The sequence below is a fragment of the Emys orbicularis genome, chromosome 1 (genome assembly GCF_028017835.1).
Source record: "Emys orbicularis isolate rEmyOrb1 chromosome 1, rEmyOrb1.hap1, whole genome shotgun sequence".
In the NCBI taxonomy this organism is placed as follows: domain Eukaryota; kingdom Metazoa; phylum Chordata; order Testudines; family Emydidae; genus Emys; species Emys orbicularis.
The window spans coordinates 151,640,652-151,668,310 of record NC_088683.1 but is presented as its reverse complement, the minus strand read 5'-3'; the positions used below and the strand labels follow the sequence as shown (position 1 = coordinate 151,668,310).

The following is a 27,659-nucleotide window of genomic DNA, read 5'->3' as shown; positions in this document are numbered from 1 at the left end:
TGACTGTTATTGATAAAGCAGTTGGAATGATTAGGTGAATTCCTGCCTCCCCAAAAGCTGGAGGAAGGGTCTTGCACTCCAGGCAAGGGGCAGAAGTTTGAACGAACTACCAGCAAGGGGATCCCTGACCAAACAGGGGGCCCATTGGCTGTGTTTACCTTGTAGAGGGTCTCCCCAATGGCACCATGAGCGAGCTGTACCACCACATAGGCATGCAGGAAATTAGACGCTATCATGTCAGGGACAAAGGGAGTGTTTTCATCCTGGAAGACAATGGCCACAATGTCGTTCCCAATGTGACGCTTCCGCTGCAGCTGGAGGGAGCAAATGAAATGAGAGAAACCAGTAAGAGGGGAGATTCCTTCCCCAGCCACCACCCCATCCGGCACTCCCAACCCATACCCCCAGCTGGAAACCCAACCCCAGCCACTAATCTACACCCATCCCTAACCACTGCCTACTCCAACACACACCCAGTCCCTAGCCCCATCCACCAGTTCACTCTCCCATCCTCCTGAATCACTTGGTGCCTCCCCTTATGGTACCTGCTGGGCATCTCCCTCTGTGAATGGCAGCTTCGTAGATACATGGAACATGATCTCCTTGCCCCGGAAATTGGTATAGACTGATTCGGTGCCAGTTTGACCCCTCGTGACATCCAAGCCTCCTCGGAACCTGAATGCATTGGTACCATGTGGTGTGGGGAAGGAAGTAGACACCAGTAATGCTATTCAAGGTTGTCATCAGAGACAGGTTTAAGAGCTCAGTGGTTGAAGGGCACCACGCACTCCAAAAATCAATGCAGTAGCTAGAATACAGATGTACAAAATTCCTATTGGCATCATCCTCTCTCCACTGAGAACTAGAGAGGCATCTATTCCTGCCAAACCAGGCGGCTTTGGAGGAGCAATCATCCCTGCCACTCTCAGAGGAAACATCTCCAGTTGAGAAATGTGGAGAGCACAGGGTACCACACAGAAGCAGATGGTAAGGACCAAGGCTTATCAATGCCCATTAGCACCTCAAAGCAGCACAGGATAGTGTGGCTATGGTCAATGCTATGTCATTCTCTGTTGATCCTTGTGGGCCAGTCCCAGCTGCTGTCAGTCACACAGCTTAACATTTGGGAGAAAAGCATCCCAGGAAAGAGTCCCGAGAATCTCCCGTGAGAAATCCCCAACCATTCAGCCCAGCTCCCAGTCATGAGACACAACCCCAAACACTGCCTATTGGAGAGAGCCAGAGCTGGCAAACCAGACTGGATACTGAGATATGTAAATGCACAGCACCAGCAGGGAATGGGACTCCAATAGGATCCCAGGGGAAACGATAGGCCAAGCCTTTCTGGGAATACCCCACAGGATGCACAGCTGGAGCTCTATTTAGCCTAAATGGGGGCTGAGTTCTTTTGAAAATCCAACCCATAATGTAGTGTCAGGGATGTGGCCCTCTAACAGATGGACTCACAAAGAGGATATGGGCCTGCCAGCAGAAGGAGACCTGCTTTGTGATTTTTTGGAGCTGAAGACACATGGGTCTACTTTGGGCTCCCCAAGTCTGTGCTTCGTACCTTAATTGTGTCTGACTGCAGCCCCCATGCTGTGCTGACTGGTCACTCCCATGCTGTCCCCTGCTTACCCACGGAAATCCTGCAGCTGGATCCTGTCTCCAAGGAACTCGAGGAACTCCAGGAAGGCCAGACTCTCTTCAGTGTTACTGAAGACTTCTTCCTCTGTGGTCTAGAAGGGGAGAGGAGAGATGATAAGCAGAGATTATTCCCCATACACACTCTCACCTCTCCTGGGATCTGGAGAGGAGGAAAAGAGAAAAACTGATATGGGGAAGGCTCACTTCCCTTCTCACACACAGAGTCTACATCCTCACATCTCAGTGGGGTCCAGAGCCCTATCCCCCTATATATAATGGAAAATTGTCTCCTTTTCCTTGAAATAAAACAAGGCCTGTCCTCCAGCACTCAGAACATGGAGAATGGTGCCAACAGGGGGTTCTCTCCCTGTGGACAATGCAGAGGGGAGAGAAGTCTCTAGGACTTAGAGGGCTTCCTTGGGTCCACAAGGAAGAAGATCTCAAGACAGCACCGAGGGGTCCCCAGAACCAATATGACAGAGAAGGCCAATGCCTGCAGGGGGCACAATCTCCCAGTTGAGGTGCACTAATGTTACAGCAAGGAGAGGAGACATTAGGACAGAAAAAGATACATAGTACCAGTGCTTGGTACCACTAGGAGCTGTTCTCACTAGAGTGGGACTGGGGCTCATAAACAGCAAAGAGAAACTAGAATTCTCTAGGGCTGAAATTGCAGGGCATGAACCCTTGGATCCAGAGGAAGGCACTAGGTTTGGCCATATTGACAGGGGGATGTGAGGAGAGAAGCCCCCAAGACTCAAGAGTGACAGGGAATGAAAAAAAATCCTCGACCCCAGGTTGGCTTAAATTGCCTTCTATAGGGTTGGGGTTGAGAAATGTGATCTGGTGTGTTTGGGCCTGAGGGTGCTTGGTTGTGGAGTGCAGAGAGCTCACCTGCCCAGCTTTCTGGTAGATGACCCCAAATTTGAAGTTATTGCTTATGACGTGTTCATCAAAGGCAACAATGAGCTGGGAAGCCTGGGAGGGCGGAAAGCATAAAGTCTCGGTCACATCCCACCAGCAGCCCCTGTCATCAGAGGGACAGGCAGGTGGGAAGCTACTGTAAACATACCTTGGGGTAGAGGACAGGGAAGAATCGGTCAACATTCACGTCCTCACACAGCAGCTGCCGAGAGAGAGAAAGAAGGAAAAGTGGTGATTGATTGCCACTGTTGTGAGCTGTGACTCCCCTTCCTATACCCTGACTCGCTACAGGCAGAAGGGTGAGGTGGGTATTGCTTTATAATCATCTGGCAGGAGTCTCTTGGTAAGAAAATCTAAAGCAAAGTGAGGAGAAAAGATATATGAGAAAGGGCCAAAAGACTGGAGAAGAAGAAGGGAAAAGAAAGGTGAGAGAGAAGTGAGAAAGGAAGCTGAAGAGTGAGAGTTAAGCAGAGCTAGACAAAAGGTATGTCTACACTGCAAACAGAAGTGTGATGGCAGCCTCTCTAGACATACCTGAGCTAGCTGTGATCTGTCTAGATCATATAACAGCAATGAAGTTGTGGCAGCACAGGTTAGCCACTCAAATATGTAGGTTCCAGGTGGGCTTGGATAGCCTGTGGCTTCACTGCTATTGTTATTCAATCTAGTTAGATCAAAGCCTGCTCGGATATGTCTACAGATGCTGCACTCTGATTGCAGTGTAGACATACAGGAACTCCTCACTTAACGTAGTTATGTTCCTGAAAAATGCGACTTTAAGCGAAACGATGTTTCATAGATTCAAGGACGGGAAGGGACCTCGAGAGGTCATCGAGTCCAGTCCCCTGCCCTCATCGCAGGACCAAATACTGTCTAGACCATCCCTGATAGACATTTATCTAACCTACTCTTAAATATCTCCAGAGATGGAGATTCCACAACCTCCTTAGGCAATTTATTCCAGTGTTTAACCACCCTGACAGTTAGGAACTTTTTCCTAATGTCCAACCTAAACCTCCCTTGCTGCAGTTTAAGCCTGTTGCTTCTTGTTCTATCCTTAGAGACTAAAGTGAACAAAAACAACAAGGAGTCTGGTGGCACCTTAAAGACTTAGGCTTGGTCTACACTAAACCCCCAAATCGAACTAAGGTACGCAACTTCAGCTACGTGAATAACGTAGCTGAAGTTCGAAGTACCTTAGTTCGAACTTACCTCGGTCCACACGCGGCAGGCAGGCTCCCCCGTCGACTCCGCGGTACTCCTCTCGTCTAGCTGGAGTACCGCAATCGACGGCGAGCACTTCCTGGTTCGACTTATCGCGTCCAGACAAGACGCGATAAGTCGAACCCAGAACTTCGATTGCCAGCCGCCGAACTAGCGGCTGGGTGTAGACATACCCTAACAGATTTATTTGGGCATAAGCTTTCATGGGTAAAAACTTCACTTCTTCAGATGCATAGAGTGAAAGTTACAGATGCAGGCATTATATACTGACACATGGAGAGCAGGGAGTTACTTCGCAAGTGGAGAACCAGTGTTGACAGGGCCAATTCAATCAGGGTGGATGTAGTCCACTCCCAATAATAGATGAGGAGGTGTCAATTCCAGGAGAGGAAAAGCTGCTTCTGTAATGAGCCAGCCACTCCCAGTCCCTATTCAAGCCCAGATTAATGGTGTTAAATTTGCAAATGAATTTTAGTTCTGCTGTTTCTCTTTGAAGTCTGTTTCTGAAATTTTTTTGTTCAATGATAGTGACTTTTAAATCTGTAATAGAATGACCAGGGAGATTGAAGTGTTCACTTACTGGCTTATGTATGTTACCATTCCTGATGTCCGATTTGTGTCCAAAGGTGAACAAGTTTTCTCCCTCCTCCTTATGACACCCTTTTAGATACCTGAAAACTGCTATCATGTCCCCTCTCAGTCTTCTCTTTTCCAAACTAAACAAACCCAATTCTTTCAGCCTTCCTTCATAGGTCATGTTCTCAAGACCTTTAATCATTCTTATTGCTTTTCTCTGGACTCTCTCCAATTTCTCCACATCTTTCTTGAAATGCGGTGCCCAGAACTGGACACAATACTCCAGTTGAGGCCTAACCAGCGCAGAGTAGAGCGGAAGAATGACTTCTCGTGTCTTGCTCACAACACACCTGTTAATACATCCCAGAATCATGTTTGCTTTTTTTGCAACAGCATCACACTGTTGACTCATATTTAGCTTGTGGTCCACTATAACCCCTAGATCCCTTTCTGCAGTACTAAAGTCTAGGTATACCACATCCACAGCTTCCCCCTTATCCACAAGACTCGTTATCCTATCAAAGAAAGCTATCAGATTGGTTTGACACAATTTGTTCTTTACAAATCCATGCTGGCTGTTCCCTATCACCTTACCACCTCCCAAGTGTTTGCAGATGATTTCCTTAATTACTTGCTCCATTATCTTCCCTGGCACAGAAGTTAAACTAACTGGTCTGTAGTTTCCTGGGTTGTTTTTATTTCCCTTTTTATAGATGGGCACTATATTTGCCCTTTTCCAGTCTTCTGGAATCTCTCCCGTCTCCCATGATTTTCCAAAGATCATAGCTAGAGGCTCAGATACCTCCTCTATTAGCTCCTTGAGTATTCTAGGATGCATTTCATCAGGCCGTGGTGACTTGCAGGCATCTAATTTTTCTAAGTGATTTTTAACTTTTTCTTTTTTTATTTTATCTGCTAAACCTACCCCTTCCCATTAGCATTCACTATGTTAGGCATTCCTTCAGACTTCTCGGTGAAGACTGAAACAAAGAAGTCATTAAGCATCTCTGCCATTTCCAAGTTTCCTGTTACTGTTTCTCCCTCTTCACTGAGCAGTGGGCCTACCCTGTCTTTGGTCTTCCTCTTGCTTCTAATGTATTGATAAAAAGTCTTCTTGTTTCCCTTTATTCCCGTAGCTAGTTTGAGCTCATTTTGTGCCTTTGCCTTTTTAATCTTGCCCCTGCATTCCTGTGATGTTTGCCTATATTCATCCTTTGTAATCTGTCCTAGTTTCCATTTTTTATATGACTCCTTTTTATTTTTTAGATCATGCAAGATCTCATGATTAAGCCAAGGTGGTCTTTTGCCACATTTTCTATCTTTCCTAACCAGCGGAATAGCTTGATTTTGGGCCCTTAATAGTGGCCCTTTGAAAAACTGCCAACTCTCCTCAGTTGTTTTTCCCCTCAGTCTTGATTCCCATGGGACCTTACCTATCAGCTCTCTGAGTTTACCAAAATCTGCCTTCCTGAAATCCATTGTCTCTATTTTGCTGTACTCCCTTCTACCTTTCCTTAGAATTGCAAACTCTATGATTTCATGATCACTTTCACCTAAGCTGCCTTCTACTTTCAAATTCTCAACGAGTTCCTCCCTATTGGTTAAAATCAAGTCTAGAACAGCTTCCCCCCAGTAGCTTTTTCAACCTTCTGAAATAAAAAGTTGTCTGCAATGCAGTCCAAGAATTTGTTTGATAGTCTGTGCCCCGCTGTGTTATTTTCCCAACATATATTTGGATAGTTGAAGTCCCCCATCACCACCAAATCTTGGGCTTTGGATGATTTTGTTAGTTGTTTAAAAAAAGCCTCATCTACCTCTTCCACCTGGTTAGGTGGCCTGTAGTAGACTGCTAGCATGACATCACCCTTGTTTTTTACCCCTTTTAGCCTAACCCAGAGACTCTCAACACTTCCGTCTCCTATGTCCATCTCCACCTCAGTCCAAGTGTGTACATTTTTAATATATAAGGCAACACCTCCTCCCTTTTTCCCCTGTCTATCCTTCCTGAGCAAGCTGTACCCATCCGCACCAACATTCCAATCATGTGTATTATCCCACCAAGTTTCAGTGATGCCAACAATGTCATAGTTGTATTTATTTATTATTTATTTGTTAAGCGAATCCAATTTCCCCATAAGAATTAATGTAAATGAGGGGGTTAGGTTCCAGGGAAATTTTTTTCACCAGACAAAAGACTATATTATATATATACACACACACACACACACACACACACGCAGTATAAGTTTTAAACAAACAATTTAATACTGGTACACAGTGATGATGATTGTGAAGCTTGGTTGAGGTGGAGGAGTCAGAGGGTGGGCTATTTCCCAGGGAATACCTTACTGCTAAATGAACTAGCAATTGACTGAGCCCTCAAGGGTTAACTCTCACAACACTCTACAAGGCAGCAGGAAAGGAGGGAGGGCAGACAGAGACACACACCCTGTGTGTGAGAGAAAGAATGCGCATTTCCCCTTTAAGTAGCTGACCCCAGGCTTAAGTACACTGCCTTGTTAATTAAATCAGCTTGCTGAGACCTGAGACCCACAACTACTGCCTAGAAGCTCCCTCCATCCATCTGTGTCCCCCCTGCTCTATGGAAGATGGGGTAAGCGGGGTGCAGGAGCAGGGGGGAGGGGGAGACACCCTGACATTAGCCCCCATTTCCCCCCCCCCCCCCCCCGCCTGGTACAGCAAGCAGGAGTCTCTGGGAGCAGCTCCAAGGCAGAGGGCAGGAGCAGCACATGGCAGTGGGGGAAGGGACAGCTGCTGCACAGGGAACTTAGGGGAGTGGGGAGCGGATAGGGGGGCTGCTGGTCCACCCTGGTTCCAACCACCCACCAGCTAGCTGCAATGGGCTGCTCTTCCTGCAAGCAGTGGACAAAACCAGCGGCTGCCAAATGACTAGAAGGGAGCATTTCACAACTTTAAACGAGCATGTTCCCTAATTGATCAGCAACTTAACATCGAAACAACGTTAACCGGGACGACTTTAAGTGAGGAGTTCCTGTACCATGAGTGTGTGAAAGAAAATGTACTCAGTTAGGGTCTCACCTTCGCCATCTGGACTGCATTGGGGAACTCATTCAGACAAGAAATGGGGATCAGGTCGTGTTTGGTACCAGTTCGAGTCCTGCCACAAACCAAAAAAAGAAGAGAACAAATGATAAAGGGAAATGCAAACAACATCTCTGGCTGCTTAAGGCAACTCCTGTCGCACCTCCAGATCTCTTCTTATGGAGGGAATATTGTTCTTGCATAACATTCTGGTCCAGCGACTAAAGGGTTAATTAGATCCCAAAAGGGTTGTATATGTGCTACGCTAGAGTCTATGTAACTAGTGCCTAATGTCACAGGAAGATGGACACTGTTTAGGGTTCCTGTAGACCAGTGCTTGGTATTAATTGAGCAGAAAGAAAACAGAGCTGGTTAGGTGGCTACGTGGATCTCCATCACTCCTTAGAGACCTTTTTTGCTTTAATAACTGTTAAGTATATTGCAAAGGAAATCCAGGTGCTGCTTCAACACAGAAGGGAATATTTTGGGACAACAATGTGATTCAAAACCATTACTCCCATACACAAAACTAACTGCACTAGCCCTAAGGTCATCCTCATAGGTCAGGCAGCATAACTCCCTTCTATCTGGCTTTGGCTGGCCTGCCAACAGCATGCCAGAGTCCCATTAGGAAGGGGTGCTGCATAGAACCAGGGTCTCTTCCAACCAGCCACCAGCACTTTCCTGTGTGTGTGTCTGTGCTCAATGAAAATATTCCCTGGTACAGCTCAGAGGGCTTTTAGATTCCTCCCTTTTTATGTAAGATTTCTGCTTATCCTTTCACTGTTTCCCTATCTACAATGGGACAGACACATCAGAAATCCTCTTCTTCCTGACCCCTCCCCACTCCTAGCTGCCCTGCAGCCCTCAGCTTCCTGAGGGTGACAGCTGGGAGAAGCTGGGAGTAAAGAAATATGAACGCTCAAAGATGAGCCAGAAGGAAAAGGGGCTTCCCCAGTCAGGGGTTTCCCTGCAACCATCCCTGGGACAATGACATTAGGTCACAAAATCCACACAGAAAGACTTCCTGGTAAGGTGGGAGACAGAGCATGGTACATGTGTTTCCATGCTGGGTGCTGTTACCTCAGCAGCAGGTGCAAGTTGTCCTGCCTCTCAATCTGCTCATACTTCACAGAAAGGACCAGGTAGCCCAAGGTTGTGTCATTGGAGTAAAAGTTCTGATGCTCCTAAAAACAGGAAGTCAGAGAAGCTCATTCTCCCAAGGTACCATCAGATAATACCTACGATATTGTCAGTCTCCCATAGTCCCTGAGAAGATACCCCTTCACCATTGGGTGTCTTTCCCACCATCCTCATCATCTCATGCTCACACGTTGATCTGGATAGGCTGTGAACATGATAGAGATTTTCAGGACATTCCTGGAGCATAGCTATTCCTGGAGCATAGCTTCCTCCTTCCCAGGTCCCCTGTGAGGACAGAACCTGGGCTGCACAGCACCAAAAGCAGAGGCCTCTACCACTTTGATCTGAAGGAGTAACTCCGTTGTGAGTATGCTGCAAGCTCTTACTGTTGCTGGTGCTATCCACTACAGGAGTTATGGTCACTGTGAAGATTTCTTGAACCCAAGCTCACTAATACATGTTTCAGCAGTGAACCAAGGAGATCTGTTGGGCTGATCAGAAGAAGGGAGTGCTTAGCGTACAGTGACTCAGTAGTACTGCACTTCAGATGCTTGCTACAGTTGTGCAATACTCCACTCTTGCACATTTTGCAAACTCATTGGGACTATGAATCTCTGCTATACCAGACCAGTCATCCCACATGAAAAGAGGGGAAAACTCTTACTGCTGCTTGGAGGGGGGTAAGGGTCATATCAGGCTAGCAGTGTCATCTACAGCTAGGCCAAAGATCAGATCCAGCATGTATCTGGCTATGTGGGTGGCTCTGGAAAAACTCCCTGGTTACTTTAACAGACATGGGGTTAACGGTGGCATACCCAGCACTTCGAAAGACTCCCAAGATAATAAATTTCAGTCTCCAGAATCAGATTCAGAACAACATCTCCTTTCATTCAGACAAGAAGCCTCTGGTGCGGGGTCTGTATACTAATATCATTCCTACACTGGCCTTGTCTCTGGTCTCACACACCAGATGAATTTGACTTCTGCCTCAATGAGGCCTCTTCTGCAGTGGAGACCAGATGCACACATTTTCCCCCCTGTCTGTGGGCTTGTATTGCAAAGGGTAGTCTGTTGAAATAAGCTGAGCCAACTCTGGTTTAGGCACCTGGTCTCCAGAACCGATCATGGTTTTGTTGACAACTGATTGTGAGGTGGTCAGCATGATCGTGAGATCCACCTGGTGACGCCCAGCACCCCAGAGGAGCCAGTTCAGGTAGATCCTGTGGGACAGCTAATAAATGCCCATGCTTTGAACTTCACCTGGAGGCTGGTCTCTGCTTCCATGTGTTCCCATACCTGTCATAGCTGGAAATGGCAAGATCAAGGAGTACTTGGCCCCAATCCTGTGTAATACATTGGCTTAGTGCATGCGATTATCGCTCTCACTCTCTCGCTATAACAACCTGTTACTGAGCGCTACTAGAGTTTGTCCTTTAGCTCAGCTGGCAGGCCTTCTACATTTTGTGCTGAAGGGCCTGGGTTTGATCCCCATGTCCAGCTGAGTGTCTGTATGTGGTGGCCACCATGATTCATTACAGTTGTTTCCCTTCCATCTCCCAAGGTCTGTCTGTGTCCAAAAGTCTCAGCAAAAGATCCCCTTTATATTCATCAGATCTGAGACCTCTCTCTTCTCTAGCACACTGGACACTACACAAGGCGCAAAGGGGCACCCCTGACATAGCTCTGACTCTAAGTAGCACATTGCTGGGTGTGTAGTGGGACACATCTTATTTCATTTTTTTTGGCACTGGGGAGGTGTGGGATCTGGGGGGGAGGAGGTGAGGTCACCCCAAAATCCCTCAGGAGGCCCTTGGGATACAGTTTAGCCATGGAGTGGAATGAGAGGCCATGGGGTTCCCCCTTACCTTCCCCAAGAAGTGCTTGCGGTACAGCTTGGCCGTGGGGTCGCACTCTAGCTTCACTTTACTGCTGCAGGGGGAAGGCAGGTCATGCAGAGCTGAGGTCGAGCTGGGGAGGCCATGGCAGGTTCCTTCAATCCAATAGCCCCCAAACTGGGGTAGGATAATGAGGGGGTATGGCCACCCTTTCCGTAACACCTGTCCCGAGAGACAGAGGCATTGCTTTGTGAGACCAATAACATTACTGAGGTGGAGGAAGAGACTGAGCAGAGCAGAGCCAGCTGTGACTCACCTCATGGATGCTGGGGTATGGGATATACTCCTCTTCTCTCTGAAATCACAAGGGACCAGAGACGTGAGGGAGCCTTTATAGTACCATCTTCACTTGGTGACCCAGGCTGCGTGTCCTCCACTGCCACTCCTCCCCGTCCAACCCTACTTCTTTAGAGTATCTAGGTTAGGGTGCATTTAACAGCACACAGCATTATAACACACAAAAACTTCAGCAAATAAACTCCAGGGGCCAGATTCCACTCCCCCGCCCCAGCTGCACAGGGCACAGTCAGGCAAAAACAGAGTAACCAAATTGTGAGCCAGATTGAGGCAAATTAAGCCATGTGTGGCCTGACAGCCTTAATCCCTTGTCCCATGCCAAGAAGAGTGTTGGAGTGGTGCCATATTGCTGCATAAAGGGACAGCATGCAGGGACACCTAGGGATGGGGGGACAGTGTTTATGCAAGTAGGGTAGAGCACAGTGCACTGGTATCATTCCTGCATCCTGGGAGCAGGAGGGGTGTCACTTAAACCAGCCTGCAGATGGTCAAAGCTACACTCCAGTGTGTAGTTGAGGCTCCGAGGATGCTCTGTGAGGTGGAGAGCCATTTGGAGAGCCTGTAATCCCTGATTAGAAGAGGTGATCAGCTCCCAGATAGGGCAGCTCTACCCCTGCTCTCTGAACAGCACTATTACCAAATGAGTGATTATGCTGACACTAAGGGGGCTCTGTGCCATGGAACAGTAGAGGTAGGTGCCTGCCAGAAGCCCATTCTCACAATGCTAGGCACACTGAACTTTCTCCCCATCTTTCCTCCGACACCATAAAACAGGGCCCGAGTGCAGTGAGGCTCCATTTTCTGACAGTGAGGGTGGCTGATGCACAACTGCAGGGGCTGCTGAGGCTGTGTAAGAGGATTGGGGGAGAACCCTATGTCGATCCACTTTAATGTTCTTCTAGCCCCCTCCCTTTAATCACGCTTGCCATTGACACGCCCCTCCGTCCTACACACATCCCGCCCACCTTGCTTCCTTGTGGGTGATTTTGTTAGCTCACCAGGATAGAGCACCAGAGCAGAGACAATAGAAAAAGGGAGAGAGAAAGGTCAGAATTTGAAAAAATGGGACCCAGTTCTTTGTTGGCCAATTAGGTGAGAGTCATGGACTTATTAGGAGGAGCTGGTCAGATTTCATGTTGACCAGCTGGCACTCACCCTAAGCCCTTACAGGTTCTGGACTCACGATGCTTACTGAAAGATATGTGACTCAGTATAAGTTTCTCTTATAAATGTTATTAAAACTTAAACTAAAATAAAAGCAAGGAAACATCTCACCAGAGCTACTCTATAATTAATAATACGAAAGCGACTGATTGAATCTGCTTGGATTTTGAGAACCCTGATAAAAACACAAAGACTTGAGTTACAAATACTAGACTCCTCACCCCTCCAGAAGGCTGAGGAAGGGCAAGCTGCAAGTAGAAACACTTTATTTGTCATTCTCAATAATATATGAGGCACCAAAGACCTAACCTGACCTTGAGCGGAGTTGGGAGAGAACATCTTTGCTCATCCAGACGACTCCCCTGGAAACACAGAGACAAAGATAGTAAAACCTCACATAGCAGCATGTCTGCTTTCTCTCCCCACTGCCTCACACCCCATGCCCCAGGTTGTGTATTTGAGGAGATCTTTCAATGCTTCCCCTCTAATCCACTGCTTTTGGAGATGTTGTGGGGGAGGTGTGACATTATATGATTAAAATATGACCATGTAGATCATTGATGCTACCACAATTATACAATTGCAACAAATCTTATACAAAGTATGCCGTGTAAGGTGTCAATGGAAAAGTTATTGTTCGCTGAATATGATTATCCTGTTTGTATGCGTGCATCATTTTTGTATCTGAAGTTATGTACCAGTCTTTCAAATGTGTTTACTCCTGGGATAACAGCGAAGTTTGCATCCAGTCTGGCCAGCTGTGACGGAGTAAGGAGTTGGGAATATTAACCTGGTAATGTTGCATGGGAGTTTTACTAGTTTACTGTCTGCATTAATGACTTCACTGAGGGATGATACTTCTTGGCCAGCACTTACCTGAGCCCAGGAGGGGGTTGGGGCCAGGTGACACATTCTGCCTGGGAAACTAAACAAAGGCTGGAGGAGGAGCCGGGGTGTGTGGCTGGGTGAGACTGCTGGAGGGAGTTTTAGTTTGGAGCTGGCTGGGGAGACGGGGGAGGCCCAGAACCTGGGTCTGGGCTCCCCACCCCCCAAGATGGACCTGACTGAGGGGTCCTGTTTTCTGTACCTACAAGCTCTGTTTTAGACTGTGTTCCTGTTGTCTAATAAACCTTCTGTTTTACTGGCTGGCTGAGAGTCACGGTGATATAGTCCTAGCCTTCACAACCTCCTCAGGTAAGGAGTTCCACAAGTTGACTGCGCTGTGTGAAGAAGAACTTCCTTTTATTTGTTTTAAACCTGCTGCCTATTAATTTCATTTGGTGACCCCTAGTTCTTGTATTATGGGAATAAGTAAATAACTTTTCCTTATCTACTTTCTCCACATCACTCATGATTTTATATACCTCTATCATATCCCCCCTTAGTCTCCTCTTTTCCAAGCTGATCTCTTTTCCAAGCTGATCTCCTCTTTTCCAATCTTGTACCAGTACTTTTCCACAAACTAAGACTGAGAGCTTTTCCCTCCCCTGGGAGAAAGTATAAAAGGCCCTGGAAGAATCTCCATTTTGCCTCTTTCCTGCTCTGATCTCTGGACTATGGACTTAACCTAACAGGAGCATTACAAGCAATGGACTGAGGACCTTCCAATCTTTTGGAAGTTACTGGTGACTGTACAAGACAGCAGTTTATTCCATCACTGCTTCAGGGCTGATACACTCATTGCAAAGTTCTTATATGTATTTCATTCTTTTGACCATTTTAACTCTCTCCTCTTTCTTTTCTTTTATAAATAAACCTTTAGATATTAGATACTAAAGGAATGGCAATAGCGTGATTATTGGGTAAGATCTGAGTTGGATATTGACCAAGCTGTGTTGCTGATCTCTTGGGATCTTTCTGACTTCTTGTTAACCAGTTTGGTGAAACAGAAGTTTAATTTTGTTACTGGCTTGGTATATCTTATGGATGAATAACCACCAGTTTGGGGTGAACGCCTTATTTCTCAGCAGTTTGTCCTGAATCTGGCATCCTCAGCTGTGACCCACTGGGGTACAGTTACAGGAGGATCGCAGGGAAGACTGTAGGTGGAGAGAAGGGTGATATGGGGGAGAAAAAGTTGACACTTGCCTGCCAAAAGGCCAGAAATTTGGGGTTAAAACTAACACAACCCCAACTTCCATCCCACAGAATGTAGCACTTCTGGTCAGAGAGCAGAGAGATGTGCTCCCAGCCAGCATCTCTCACCTCTAACTCTCCAATCCCTCCACCTGCCTTTCTGCCCACTCCAAACAAATGGGAAAGGGGGAAAAGAAAGTCAAAGAATGGAGTTCAAAACTTACATTCCTTTCTTACTTCCCCCTTCCCCACAAAACTTTGCCAAGCTGGCATCCCTTTGACGCAGAGACTGCCTCAGACTTTACAGCAGTGAAGAGTGAGCCCTGAAATGCTGATTCTCTCAGTTGAGAGAAGCAGCCAAAATTTGCTTTGGGGATTGAGGCTCAGAGACTTTAAGGTCAGAAGGGACCATTGTGATCATCTAGTCTGACCTCCTGCACATCGTAGGCCAGAGAACCTCCCTCCCTCACTGGGACAAGACCTGTCTTTTCCTCATGAAATGGACAGTCCATCTTACTCCCTTCCAGGTCATGGAATTAATCCATGTTCTACAGATAACAGACACAATTGTTAGTTGAATATCACACACACATACAAGGAGCCAGAAGTAGACAATCCCAACATGGAGGTGAACTTCACATTTAAATCAGGCTCATAAACAGTAAAGTAAGCCCTCAGAGTGGATCTCCAACTATCCCTGTTTTCCCCTCGCTGCCTGTATAAAGAAAGATGTAGCAGATAAAATCAAGCTCACACAATTCTCAGGAGTGAGACAAAATATAACACTGGAAGTCAGGGGAGAAAAAAGAAAGTCTGCTGTAGCATTGAATGGCCACATAGTAGCACCAGAGAGACATCAGTAACAGCAATGATAATGAATGACATTTCTCCAGCTCATGTCCAATAGAGACATACATAAATAGTTTCTTGTAGCACCCCCAAAGTTCTGGTGCTGTACAGACATATAGAAAAGCACAGACCCTGCCCCAAAACTCCCACAATCTAAAAAGGCAAACAGAATAAAGGAAGGGGTGCACCAAAGTGCCGAAGGTGATGAACAACACAACTTGATAATGTAGATGTTTCTGGGATAGGCCTGATTTTCCTTCTCTCTAGCCATCATTAGCTGGCTAATTTCTTCTAGACATCACAGAAGAAGGACTTTAGGAAGGACTTGACCATGGACAAGAGAGTGGCTTTGAGAATGAGCTCCAGGAGGGTGCTCATGTACAAGGAGCTGTGTGGAAGAAGACATTGAGATGGTTGTGGGAGAAGCAGACAAATGGGATGCTGATGTTGGCATCATTGCAGATGGGGTGAAGGTGGCAGATGAGAAGGGAGGGCAGGGTTATGCAGGCTCTTGAAAGGAAGGCTCATCTCATTTTGGTGACTGAAATCAGATTTACTTGATTTTTACTCCTGTTAGCCCTGCAGAGCCAGCACAGCTCAGAGACCATGAGCTGAAGTTTATCCTACCTGTGCATTAGCCATGGAATTGGCTACTAAGTTCCACCTGTGCAAACTCATTGAAGACAGTGGAGTCACACAGTGGAGTCATGGCAGGGTATTCTGGCAGTGATGATGTTTGAAATGGAAAAAAGCCTAGCTTCATTCTCAGATCCCAGAGGGAATTTTCAGTTAAAACAACATCATTTTACCTATAAACTGAGCAGATCTAATGGTGTGTGGCCAAATTAATTTCCATCCAGAGAATTACACCGAGATGACTTAGGGAGGTTTAGGTTGGATATTAGGAAAAACTTTTTCACTAGCAGGGTGGTGAAGCACTGGAATGGGTTGTGGTGGAATCTCCTTCCTTAGAGGTTTTTAAGGTCAGGCTTGACAAAGCCCTGGCTGGGATGATTTAGTTGGGAATTGGTCCTGCTTTGAGCAGGGGGTTGGACTAGATGACCTCCTGAGGTCCCTTCCAACCCTGATATTCTATGATTCTATGACATTAAGACTGTAACTGCACTCAATGATCAGGAAATGCCAAAGTTGAGGTTGGACATGCACTCTTAGCACTTGGGAATATGCACTCTTACCCCAGTGCCCACATATTACATTACACACTTTAGTTACATATTCACATGCTATTTTTCATATAATATCATATACTACACTATTTTGGTACAGTCTCAGGTACAATTTATAATATTTTGATTTCCTATTTAATTGCACTAATTTAATTATCATAACAGTCCAATTTATCTTTATAAACTTCGGCCCAAGTTGTCTGCTGATGGACACAGACTTGGCTCCATTGATTTCAATGGCACTGCGCCCAATTACATCTAGAAAAACTTTGGTCTTTACACTTTTTATTGATAGTTTCCTTCTCTCTACTGTGTATATTGTAATAACAGTCAGCCATAGCCATAAATTTCCTTTTCAACCACCAGTAGAGCTGCTTGAAATATTTTTTTAAATTGAAAAAAAAAAAATGCTGAAATTAGTTTTGTTTTGAAGGGTTTCAAATGAACCCATTTTCCATTTTTTTTAAAGTTTATCTTCTGTTGTTTTGCTTTCTTTCCCTGTTAATTTTTTTTTTTTAAATTCACTGTGGGATTTTCAACAGTGCCTACATCCCTCACTTGTGCTCCCTAAATCTCTTGGGTGCTTTTGAAAATCCAAACTTCAATTTTCAAAAACTAATTGGGGAAAAAGGAAAAGAGAAAAGAAAGGGAAAAAACAAAAAATGAAAAATAGTAAATGAAAAATATTTTTTTTAAATCATAAAAAAGATATAGTGAAAACTCACAAAAAATTAAAACAATTTTGCTATATATTTTAATTTTAAAAAGGTAATTTTTCTATTAAAAAAGCTGTGTATTCAAAAAATTTTGACCAGCTCTATCCAGCAGCATATCCTTCCTTAATGCAATTCTGGGGATGAGGCAGTTAGCTACAATGCTAATTTAGAAACACACACATGCACAGTAGTCTTCATTACATGCAACAAAGAAGCTAATTTAGCTGCAAAATCAGGTGCCCTATATATGCAAGCAAATTCTCACCAGCTTTCTGTGTGGTTATGCACAACCTCTGGCACATAAGTGGATGAAATCCCCTTCATAAGAAGGGCTGCACCCTAGGCAGCCATTAATGTGCTAGGGTGCTCTCCTCCTACAGAGTTTAGGAGGCACTTGAGCTAGGCAAAGAGCTCTGCATGTCCTTCCAACACAGAGTTGCATAAGACCTTCACTCATGTACAGCATGTCCTTCCATAGCTATGAGAAAATCTTCTGCAAAGTGTACTGTGCCATTTTCAAATCTTTTCTCCCCACTCTGGCTGAAGGGGGAATTAAAGCTGTTCTCCCATATCCCCGGCAAGTGCTCTAACCACTGGGATAAAAGTTATAAGGTGGGGAGCTGTCACCTCCACCTCCAGCCACTTTGTGTGGCAGAAGGCAGGCCCAGTTGTGGACTAACAGAGCTAGGCTCCTAAATCCAGGCTGCCAGGAGGCACTTGAGAGGGGTGGGACTTAGGACACACCCTTCTCTTTGGCACCTCCATTTGGCTAGCTTAGGCAGTTCCCCGCCTAGGGCGCTGGCATTTGTGAATCACATTCTGAGGTGCCTCTCTCTCTCCATGAATTGAAGAGGTGCCTAAAGGCTTGTCTACACATACAGCACCACTGCAGTGCGTCTGGTGAAGATGCTCAACGCTGACGGGCATATGCCAATGGGAACTCTCTTTCGTCGGCATAATAAAACCATCTCCATCAAAGGTGATAGCTATGTCAGCAGAAGAAGTTCTCCTGCCAACATAGTGCTGTCCACACCAGTGCTTATGTCGGTGCAACTTATGTCGCTCAGGGGTGCAGCTTATTCACACCCCTGAGTGACATAAATTATGACATAAATTATGCCGACATAAACTGTAGTGTATACATAGCCATAGGCACTTTTGTCACTAAAACTTTTGTCGCTCAGGGTTGTGAAAAAACACCCCACGAACAACAAAAGTTTTAGCGATGAAAAGCACCGGTGTGGACAGCACTTCGGCGGCAGGAGCTGCACTCCCATCGACAAAGCTACTGCCCCTCATTGGGGGTGTTTTTATTTAAAGAGTGGCCACACAGCGCACCTTACAAGGGCGCGGCTGCAGCGGCACAACTGCGCCGTTATAAGGTGTGCTGTGTAGACATAGCCTAACTCAGGCTTTGTGAATCACAATGTTGTTCCTATGATTTTCTAAGTGCCTAAAAGTTAGGCGTTACAACGCTTAGCCCTGGTCTACACTACAAACTTATGTCAGTATAACTACGTCGCTCAGGGATGTAGATTTTCCACAACTCTGAGCGATGTAGTTATACCAACTGAACTTCCAGTGTAGACAGCGCTATGTTGATGGGAGGGCTTCTCTTGTCAACATAGCTACTGCCTCTCAGGGAGGTGGAGTACCTACGCCAATGGGAAAGCTTCTCCCATCAGCATAGGTAGCATTTTCACGAAGGGCTTGTCTACATTACCCGCTAGATCGACGGACAACGATCGATCCAGCAGGGGTCGATTTATCGCATTTAGTCTAGACGTGATAAATTGACCGCCGAGTGCTCTCCTGTACTCCACCAGGGCGAGAGGCGCAGGCGGAGTCATGGGGAGAGCGTCAGCTGTCGACTTACCACACTGAAGACACTGCGGTAAGTAGATCTAAGTACGTCGACTTCAGCTGCGTTATTCACATAGCTGAAGTTGCGTAACTTAGATCGATCCCCTCTCAGTGTAGACCAGGCCTAAATGATATAATGGCACAGCTGCACTGCTGCAAGTGTAGACAAGCCCTTAGAGTTACAATGCCTATGTCCCTTTTTGGATCCAGGCCACTATCAACAGTGCTGCATAATACACTATTATTACTTAATATAGCTCAATACTTTGCACCTGGAAACATCATAAATATTACGTCAGTTTATGGGACAATTAGTTTCCAATTTAACTTGTACTTTTCCATTTAGAAAAGGGCTGATAGCTGAAGGTCAGATTTTGCCACCTTTACTCACACTGAATCATTCCTTACTCTGCAAATAATCCCAGTAACGCTGTTCACAGAGTAAAGTGCTACTCATCATGCACGAAGGTGGCAGAACCTGCCCCTTACAGCTCGGAGGTGTATACATATAAATACTGCACACAACTTCTCACTCACTAAGGGCTAGCATGTACCTTGAGTTACAGCCCTGAGTATGGGGTGGCACATAGATGCAGGAGAAGCACTGGGAAGAGAAGCACAATTCTTCTCTGAATTCCTCTCTTCTGTTGCAGCAGGGAGTTATTTATTATACTGTGTTTCAGGGTACAGCATCTTCTCCCTTACGGCCTAGCCAGCTCTGCTGCCTAGGCAATTAGATTGTAAGTGCTTTCGGGCAGGGTCTGTCTTTTTGTTCTGTGTTTGTACAGCACCCAACACATTGGGGTCGTGGTTTACAACTGGGGCTCCTAGACACCATGGTAACACAAATAATAACATATGTGGAGGCGGAGCCACCCAGTCCCTTCCCCTCCCCTACTTGCAGGGAGTGTACTGGAAGTGCAACCCCTGCTCCCCCTGATAATGCTGCACCAGCTAAGCAGTAATCATTACTATTCACTACCATCAAGTAAAGCAGTTTCCCAAGGGACATCCTTCTAACACAGCCACCCTGATAGACTATCTCAATGAAGTACAGTGATCACCCTTAAAAATATATAAAGGGCAGAATTAAGGTTTCACATTAACTTTGGCATTTTCTGACATTTGAATGCTGAACTCTGCACCCTTAATGTTCTCTAAGGGACATATATTTGCATTTAAATTAACTGTGGGTGTACCCCCAGATTGTCTGAGCCCCTGAACCTGAGGGAGGCGACAGTGAAGCCACACTACCAGAGAGTCAGAGGGGGCTGGGTAGAGCCAGGAGAGCCAAGACTGGGAGAGCAGACCATGCTGGTCAGGATTGAAGGGCACAAGTGAAGATGCTGTGAAGGTGCAGGGACAGGACAGGAATAGGAGCTGACAATTATCAGTTACCAGAAATTAAGGATCCCAAAGTTTGATTGAATAACTGCTCCTCACCTGCATTTTTTCAATCATTTCAAACAAATCCACAGTCTGTGAAGAGAAAAGGATGACATAGAAAGAGATCTGACATTTCTATGAGAGAGAATGTCATCTGCAGTAACACCAGCTATGACAAAAATAATAAGGGTCCTCATGCTTCAGGGCAGAAATTATTCATCTGCTGAAGTCAGGAAGGAATCCCTCTCCCTACATGGATGGCACAGTATTGAACAACTGGCCAGGTGCATTGTTTTCACCTTGCACTGTTAAAGGCAGAATAGCAGCCGGATCTGGTATTGGATGAGCCAGGATTCTGGACTAGATGGACCATTAGTTGCATCTGAGTGGCCAAGATAATGGCCTGCTCTGTTATGTCAAGAGATGGGAGTTAAACTAGATGGACCAGTTTTTAGGGCACTCACTGAGAAATACATATCTGTGCCCACAATACACACACCCCCACTGTTCTAATGCACATTGCCTGCCTCTCTCCCCTGTTCTCAGATGCTCTAGGTATATTCCCATTCTGGACAGGGAGGATGCAGCTCCTTACCTTGTTGTGAACAGCAGGGGTAAGTGCAGTCTGGGGGTCCTGGACAGGAGAGTCTAGGATGTTACTGATGCAGCGCTCCACTTCATCAGATCTCCTGAAGGGAGACAATTGCCATTAACCCTCATAGCATCCAGGATGCCAATACTCATATACAGTCTCTCCAGTGGTTCTCCCTGCCACTGGATCCCTCTCTGCCCACCTGCACCAGCTCCCTGACAATTCCCTTCCCTGTGGATATAGATGCTTGGCCAAACCACTTCTCTGCTCCCGGCTCCTGATTCAATGGCTGGGTTGCAGCGACAAGACGGGTAGGTCCTAGATGGAACAAATGCTGGGAAGCGGGAAGGGGGGAGGGTTTTCAACAGGGGGGACAGGACCCAGGACTAGCCTCTGAACTATTAAAAACTGTCAGGCTCCCAGGAATCAGCCACCTTGAGACTGCTCAGTATCTGAAGAGCTAAACGCCCTTGGAGTCACTGAAACCAGAACCTAAAGACAGACCCACTTGCTACAGCCTTGCTGCCAGACCCAGGGATGGGAATATGCCCGAGCCAGGGCAAGGAAAGAAGAAAAGCAGGGGTCAGAACTATCACTGCTAAGGGGGTGAGCAGAGCAGAGGAGGGGTTGCTGCCTTGTAAAGTTGCCAACTGTCACAAATTTATCATAATTTTGGCCCCTGCTACAGGCCATCTTGTGATGACGTGAAAAGCTGCAGCTGTCATGCAATCTGGGGGAAGAAAACTCAAACAGCAACCCTAACGATGTCTAGCTGTCTAGGGGAAGCTGTATTACACTGTGTAAGGGGACTGTTGCCCCCTTACTAACAGTCAGTGGGGGTGTTTTGATTGGCTTGCTCCCAGTACTAAAAGGGGAAGGGTCGATGGCAAATCAGGAGCCTGAGACTGACAGTCCCCAGGAACAATGGGGAGAGGCCAATGCTCCAGATCAGCCTGATTGACAGGGCGGGCAGGCTAATCAGAGGGTCAGAAGGCGAGGGAGGTCCCGTCCTCCGTGTGAGCTGGAATTGCCTGGGTCAGACTGAGTGGGGCCGAGCTAAGGAGAAAGCAGGGGCCCAAGCTGAGCTGGAGAGCAGAACCGTGCCAGATCCAGAGGGGCCAGAGGCGCAGCCACAGAGCCAGAGACAAAGCCCAGGGAGAGCAGATCCTGAGCTGGGAGCAGAGCTGCAGCCCCAAAGCCAGAGCACAGCCAGGACAGAGAGGGGCCTGAGCTAAGTTGCTGGGAGCAGAGCTGCAGCCCCAAAGCCAGAGCACAGCCAGGAGAGAGCAGGGGCCTGAGCTAAGTTGCTGGGAGCAGAGCTGCAGCCCCAAAGCCAGAGCACAGCCAGGAGAGAGCAGGGGCCTGAGCTAAGTTGCTGGGAGCAGAGCTGCAGCCCCAAAGCCAGAGCACAGCCAGGACAGAGAGGGGCCTGAGCTAAGTTGCTGGGAGCAGAGCTGCAGCCCCAAAGCCAGAGCACAGCCAGGAGAGAGCAGGGGCCTGAGCTAAGTTGCTGGGAGCAGAGCTGCAGCCCCAAAGCAGAGTTACAGAAGCAGCCTGCAGAGCAGACCTGCCCTGGGAGGAGAGCTGCAGCAACCAGAGCCAGAGGGGCCAGAGAAGCAGCCCAGGGAGCTGGAGGCAGAGCAGCAGCAGCAGCCGTGCTGAGGCAGAGTGGAGCTGGAGCTGGGGCTGGAGCAGTCCGGAGCTGGGTGCGGTGAGCAGCTGGGGAGAGTGAGGGGGACCCTGGCAGTGGGCCCAGCGCAGGGAGATACCTCAGCCAAGAGGCCTTGCAGGCCAGACTTGGAGGGGGATCGTAACCCTGACAGGGCGGGGGCGATGCTGGGAAGAAGGGTCCTGCCACCTAGAGCCTGAGAGCGTGTGGCCACCGCCAGAGCAAGTGTCCAACCCACAGCGTCCCTGCAGCACAGCCAGGGCCTGAGATGGAGGCCCGGGACCTACAAGGAACAGACTGTGAACTGCCCTGACGTTCCAAAGACACTGCTTGTGATATTCCCTGCCTCAGAGCAGGGTGATGTGTTTCCTTTAACCTTTTCCATTTTTCCTTATTTTTTTTAAAAGTAATTGTTAATTAAATAACTTGTATTTGCTTTAAATTGTATAAAATGATCAGTGGGTCAGGAAGGTGCCCAGTGCAAAGAGAGTACCCCGGAGTGGGGACACCCTAGCCCCTGTCCTAGGTGACCACAGCAGGGTTGGGGGTCAAGCCCCCCAGGAATCCTGGGCCCAGCCTTGTCGGGGTTTACGAGGACTCTGCCAGACAGCAGAGTGGAAGGGGAGTCCTCAAGGGCAGGGAGGCCTCTGGGTAAAGGAAGTGGGAGCGAGGACTCGGATCCTTTCGTTAGCCCACTTCACCGGGGTAGTGCAGAAGCCAGGAAAGTTCCCCACAATAGCGGGACCATTCCCCCGCTTACAACTGCAAGCTCAGCTGACAGCATCCATAAGATTTAGCCCCAGCACTCTTACTAGCAGCTGTTAGCATTTCTGTGCCATTCACAATACTTATTAAAGACCAAAGTTGGAGAGGGAGAGAACTATTATTTCATAGGTAACAGAGGCTGCACAGTCAGAGCTGGGAATAGAAGCCAGGTCTCTAATGTAACAGGGTCCACTTTGTCATACAACCTTGCAGAAAAGACATGCAAAAGTAAGTAGTTCTATAACTCATGCTAACACAGTGTGGCTCCGTGTCCCCCTCTAGTAGGCAAACCACACAGAGGTTTAGGACTCTCCTGGTATTTCCAAGCTAAGAGCTCTGTAAAAGGTTCATGCTTTAACATCAGTGGTCCCAGGTTCATACCCCACAGATGACCCAAATAGGGGTGGTGTTTGTTGTTACATTTCTCTACACTGTCTGTAACCACCAGGGCACAAGCAGCTTTGAGGGCCAAGAATCCTGATGCCCCACATTCTACTGCTGTCTCATGAGTACTGGTGCAACCCATTGGCAATGTGCATTTGGTGTCTGACTCTGTGGGCTGATCCACATAGAGGGTAACGGCATGTTTCCCCCATTAGTTACTCCTACAGTTGAAGTAGACGAGATCTGTGTTGTGCATCTGAAGGTTGAAACCCTGCTAATGACACATATGGGAGTAAAACAGTATAAAAGTTAGTCTAAGGAGCCTGGAGTAATTGTTGGCATGTCTATATGCAAACCACTGTAGTTAATTTGAATGTTGTACTAATATTCATTTTATTTTTTATTTTTTGCACTTGGTTAATGGGTTTAAGAACAGGGCCAGGCAAACAGAGTGCATCTGAGACTGACAGCACAGTGGGGCAGATTTACATTGTGTGTCCAGAGAGCGGATGACTCTGCCTGTGTAAGCTCCAAAGGAGATCGGAATTTCATTTAATAAACTCATCTCTCCACAAAGAAGCCTCATTCTCAAAGGTGCAAGATTACTGCTTTTGCGGGACTGAATGCCTCAGTCATTTGTAATGCCGTATAGACTCAGCATCTTCCACCTGCAGATCACCAGTTTGAATCTTTCCCTGCTCAACAAGGATTAAAAGTTGTTCCCATCTAATGGATCTTCAGTGGCCCCTCTATGAGATGAGTCTGGCTGAGTCCCAGTTCCAAACTCACCACATCACAAACTCACCACCATGCTTTGCACTCAATTGCAAGCTCTCGGGGCCAGGGACTGTCCCTTACTGTGCAAATGGAAAATGCATGGCACAATCGGACCCCAGTTTTGGTTGGATCCTCTAGTAAGAGTTCCTTCAGCAAAATCACCTACCTTACTATACATCTGCCAGGGTTGGCAACAAGACAAACACATTGCGGGTGGGCAGGAGGAATTCAAAAAAATCAGAAGACAGGACAAAAATGGGACTTAAACTTCTAAAACAAATTTCATGATTTTTGGGAGACTGACTCATGAATTTTGAGCTTTGGGGCTTGGCAGTACTGCAGGCCCACAAGGAAGGACCATTTCTCTGCATATGTGTTTGTAGGAGAATAAAAAAACTTCTACCCCCAACGAGTGGCTCTCCTGCCAACAAAGTGCTGTTCACACTGGCGCTTGTTGTCGGCAAAACTTTGTCTTTTGGGGGTGATGGTGGTTTTTTAACACCTCTGAAAGACAAAAGTTTTGTCGTTCAATTGCCAGTGTAGACCTAGCCTAAGCCGCACGTTCTTCTATCAAGGAAGAACAAAGTGTCCCAGGCCAAACAAAATCACAAAGGAAACTGGGCTGGAAAGAGAAGTAGCAGAGGGCCAGGGGAGGACATTCAATGCTATATTAAAACTTACTGAGAACTGTTTAAATTCATGCCACTTTTTAAAGAGATATTTCTTTATGCAGAAATGTTTCTTAACCATACAGCTGTACTACCTTTAAACAGAAAAACAGGAACCCATCCCTGGAATTATTCTCACTATCTACTGCTTACATTTTAAAATAGAAAAGTAGCTAGGCAATCCTGACCTGCAGCATGCACTGCTATTCCAGTCCTTCAATCTCCACACTCAGCCCTGAAATCCTGTGGAAGACCCTTTACAACCCTCTCAGCTATCCATCTCCACATATACTCTGCCAGTGCTTCTCCATCCTGAAAATAAAACCTGCACATCCACTTTGACAGATGTCACAAGCCCTTTAATTCCCCTTCCACAGGCATTCGTAGGAGTGATTTGTTGTTCTCTGGAAGGGAAAGTGTCCAAATCCTCATGAAACTATTCTCATAGGGGCTCATGGTTGAAGGGTGCATGTGGCTATCTTGAAGGCTCGTCATGGGCTTAGGAGTCCAGCCCAGGAGCAGAAACAATACTATGTGACTTCAGGGACTAGTCAAATGGCCATGAATAGCAAATTACAGATAACTCAATGTAATAGCCATGGCCAATAGTTGGCAAGTGACCCTCTTAAGCTGAAGTATGTTCATGGGAACCGTTCCCTGAAACATTTAGAAGAATCACCGAATTCATAAGAATTAGAATCTGTCTGCAAGTAATTCACAGCTAGAAAATAGGTCTGAAGAAATCAAATAAAATGTATGCTGAGGAACATTTGTCTTGACCTGCAGCAGCCCCTGCTATTCCAGTCCTGGGCCTCTCTCCAGTGCCCAGCTCTGCCAATCATGCTCTTTGGGGTTTTGGTGATCACGTCCTAATCACAACACCAGAGCATGTAGTAGCTGGAGCTTTGCATTCCCCACCACTGCATCACAGATTGATTCCTGAAGTCCAAAGGAAAGAGAGCAAGACAGAGGTAGAGAAGTGAGAGTGAGCAGCTGCCACTGATAAGGCTAACACTCTTGCTCAGTGGTTCTCAACCTATTTACCACTGTAGGCCACATATGTGGCCCACAATGTGTTATGTGGGCTGCATCCAGTACTACCTGTATGGCCCTGAGGATGTCACATGGGCCGCAGCTCTGTGCTGATTGGCCCGCAAGCGACCCATGGTCCGCAGGTTGAGAACCACTGTGTCCTCATTCTTTGTTTAGGATTTCCTCTAAATGCCTCTGCCTCCTTTTGCCTCTGGAACAGGCATATTGGGTCACCTGGCAAACTGCCCAAGCTCTCACTTCAAGCTCTAGCAGTCATTTGGTCCACAGCTATGGTCCATGCCCTGCAGGCACACCAGGTGTTACACTGTTTGTTCTGAAAGGAGAAGTCCTGAGGAAAATGCACCCGTCCTCAAACACCCATCGCCATCTCCAGAAACATCAGAACTGGGGAACTGCGTCTCCTTCTAAGGGGAGGGAGGGAGGAGGGAAGAAATTGAAGTCTCAGCCTTTGAAGAAGAGCTCATCCTGAAGAAAACAATCAGTCACTCCCCCACCCCAGCCCACAGGCCAGGGAAAGCCTTCTCTCTGCTGGAGAAAGGAGAGGAGATTGTCCCAATATCAGAAGGATGGAGATGAGGCTGGGGTGATGGAGCAGAGATGCATATGTGAATTTCCCTGAAGGTTTCCCTCTCTAGTTTTAACCCACTCCCACAGCTTCGCCAGGGTTCTGGCAGGAAGAGGCTGCATAATGCAAGGTCTGTGAGAGGGAGCCAGGGGCTGGTACAGGTACATACCCTCCATAGGCTCCGAAGGTGAAACTGCGCTTCCGAGAAAACATTCTCTACTCTTCTCCCTGCTGAAGGTGGATTCCTGGCTCTCCTGCTTGCCAGCTTCCTCTCCTCTCGTCTCGGCATGCAGCAGGGTATAGACTCACCTCCCCGTCTCTGGAGGGCACAGGCTCCCTCCTCTGCCCCCCAAGCCCCAACCCCCACCTGCTTCTCTTTCCCGAGACACACTTCAAATGAGAGAAAGGAAAGAGCTGCTCACAGCTAGGGCCGGGCATGAGCCACATGAGGGCAGGAAGCTCCCAGGGAGACGCTGCGGGACACCCTGTGAGCAGCAGAGAGTGAGAGCATCGCAGAGAGAGACTGAGAGACTGAGAAACAGGAGGCAGGGAGAGAGCAGAAATTAATGTGAGACTGTTCCTTTTCCATGGCTTGGAGAGCTCAGCTCTCCCCGCACATCCTCTCCTGCCAGGCTGTTGAGATGAGGACCTCCAGGAAGGGGAATCTCAGGTAGGATTAACCGAGGGACCTGATGATTGGCTGAGGAATTTCAGGGGTTCCCAGAATTTTCTGCCAGTGGGTAAAGTGGCAGCAGAACCTGAGAGGGGAAGAAGAGTCCCCTATTTCCCTCCCCTCCTCTAATGTAGGGTATTTCCCTCCCAGCCAGCTTGCCATACCCTACAGTAAGTGAGGGTCACAGGAGCAATCCCGTACTGCCTCCCATTCCCTACACAGGGAAGGAAAGGCTGTACCAACCCCTTCTAGCTCCACCCCCTCTAGGCAGTAAATAATACATAATGAGGAGACTTGGCATAAAATCTCTCTTGTGAAATGTCTAGCCGTTGGAGTGCGCAAGCTATGGTATCGGGCATTTCACACCTTTGGCGGGTCAGAATCGCCCAGGCCTACCCACATTTCTTTGCTTTCACATCAGTATAGATTCTCCATCCTGGTAGAGACTGTGGTTGGGGGCACTGTCCCCCACCCCACAGACATACACACATGGTTGTGTTTAC

The 27,659-nt window shown here is 47.2% G+C and overlaps 1 protein-coding gene across 1 annotated transcript in view; it reads right to left on the bottom strand.

Moving 5' to 3' along the window:
• Nucleotides 1–26,696, bottom strand: part of LOC135889995 (rap1 GTPase-activating protein 1-like) — a 58,291-nt gene extending 31,595 nt beyond the window's left edge. Inside the window, exons 1-13 of the mRNA XM_065417754.1 lie at nt 26,653–26,696; nt 20,606–20,699; nt 20,068–20,103; nt 12,248–12,295; nt 10,729–10,767; nt 10,443–10,634; nt 8,518–8,621; nt 7,432–7,510; nt 2,720–2,773; nt 2,542–2,625; nt 1,639–1,739; nt 546–675; nt 159–314 (exon numbers count right to left, since the gene is read on the bottom strand). Of these exons, the coding sequence (XP_065273826.1) occupies nt 159–314; nt 546–675; nt 1,639–1,739; nt 2,542–2,625; nt 2,720–2,773; nt 7,432–7,510; nt 8,518–8,621; nt 10,443–10,634; nt 10,729–10,767; nt 12,248–12,295; nt 20,068–20,103; nt 20,606–20,699; nt 26,653–26,696 (1,161 nt within the window). The remainder of the gene's footprint in view (nt 1–158; nt 315–545; nt 676–1,638; nt 1,740–2,541; nt 2,626–2,719; nt 2,774–7,431; nt 7,511–8,517; nt 8,622–10,442; nt 10,635–10,728; nt 10,768–12,247; nt 12,296–20,067; nt 20,104–20,605; nt 20,700–26,652) is intronic.
• Between the last annotated feature and the right edge of the window lie 963 nt (nt 26,697–27,659).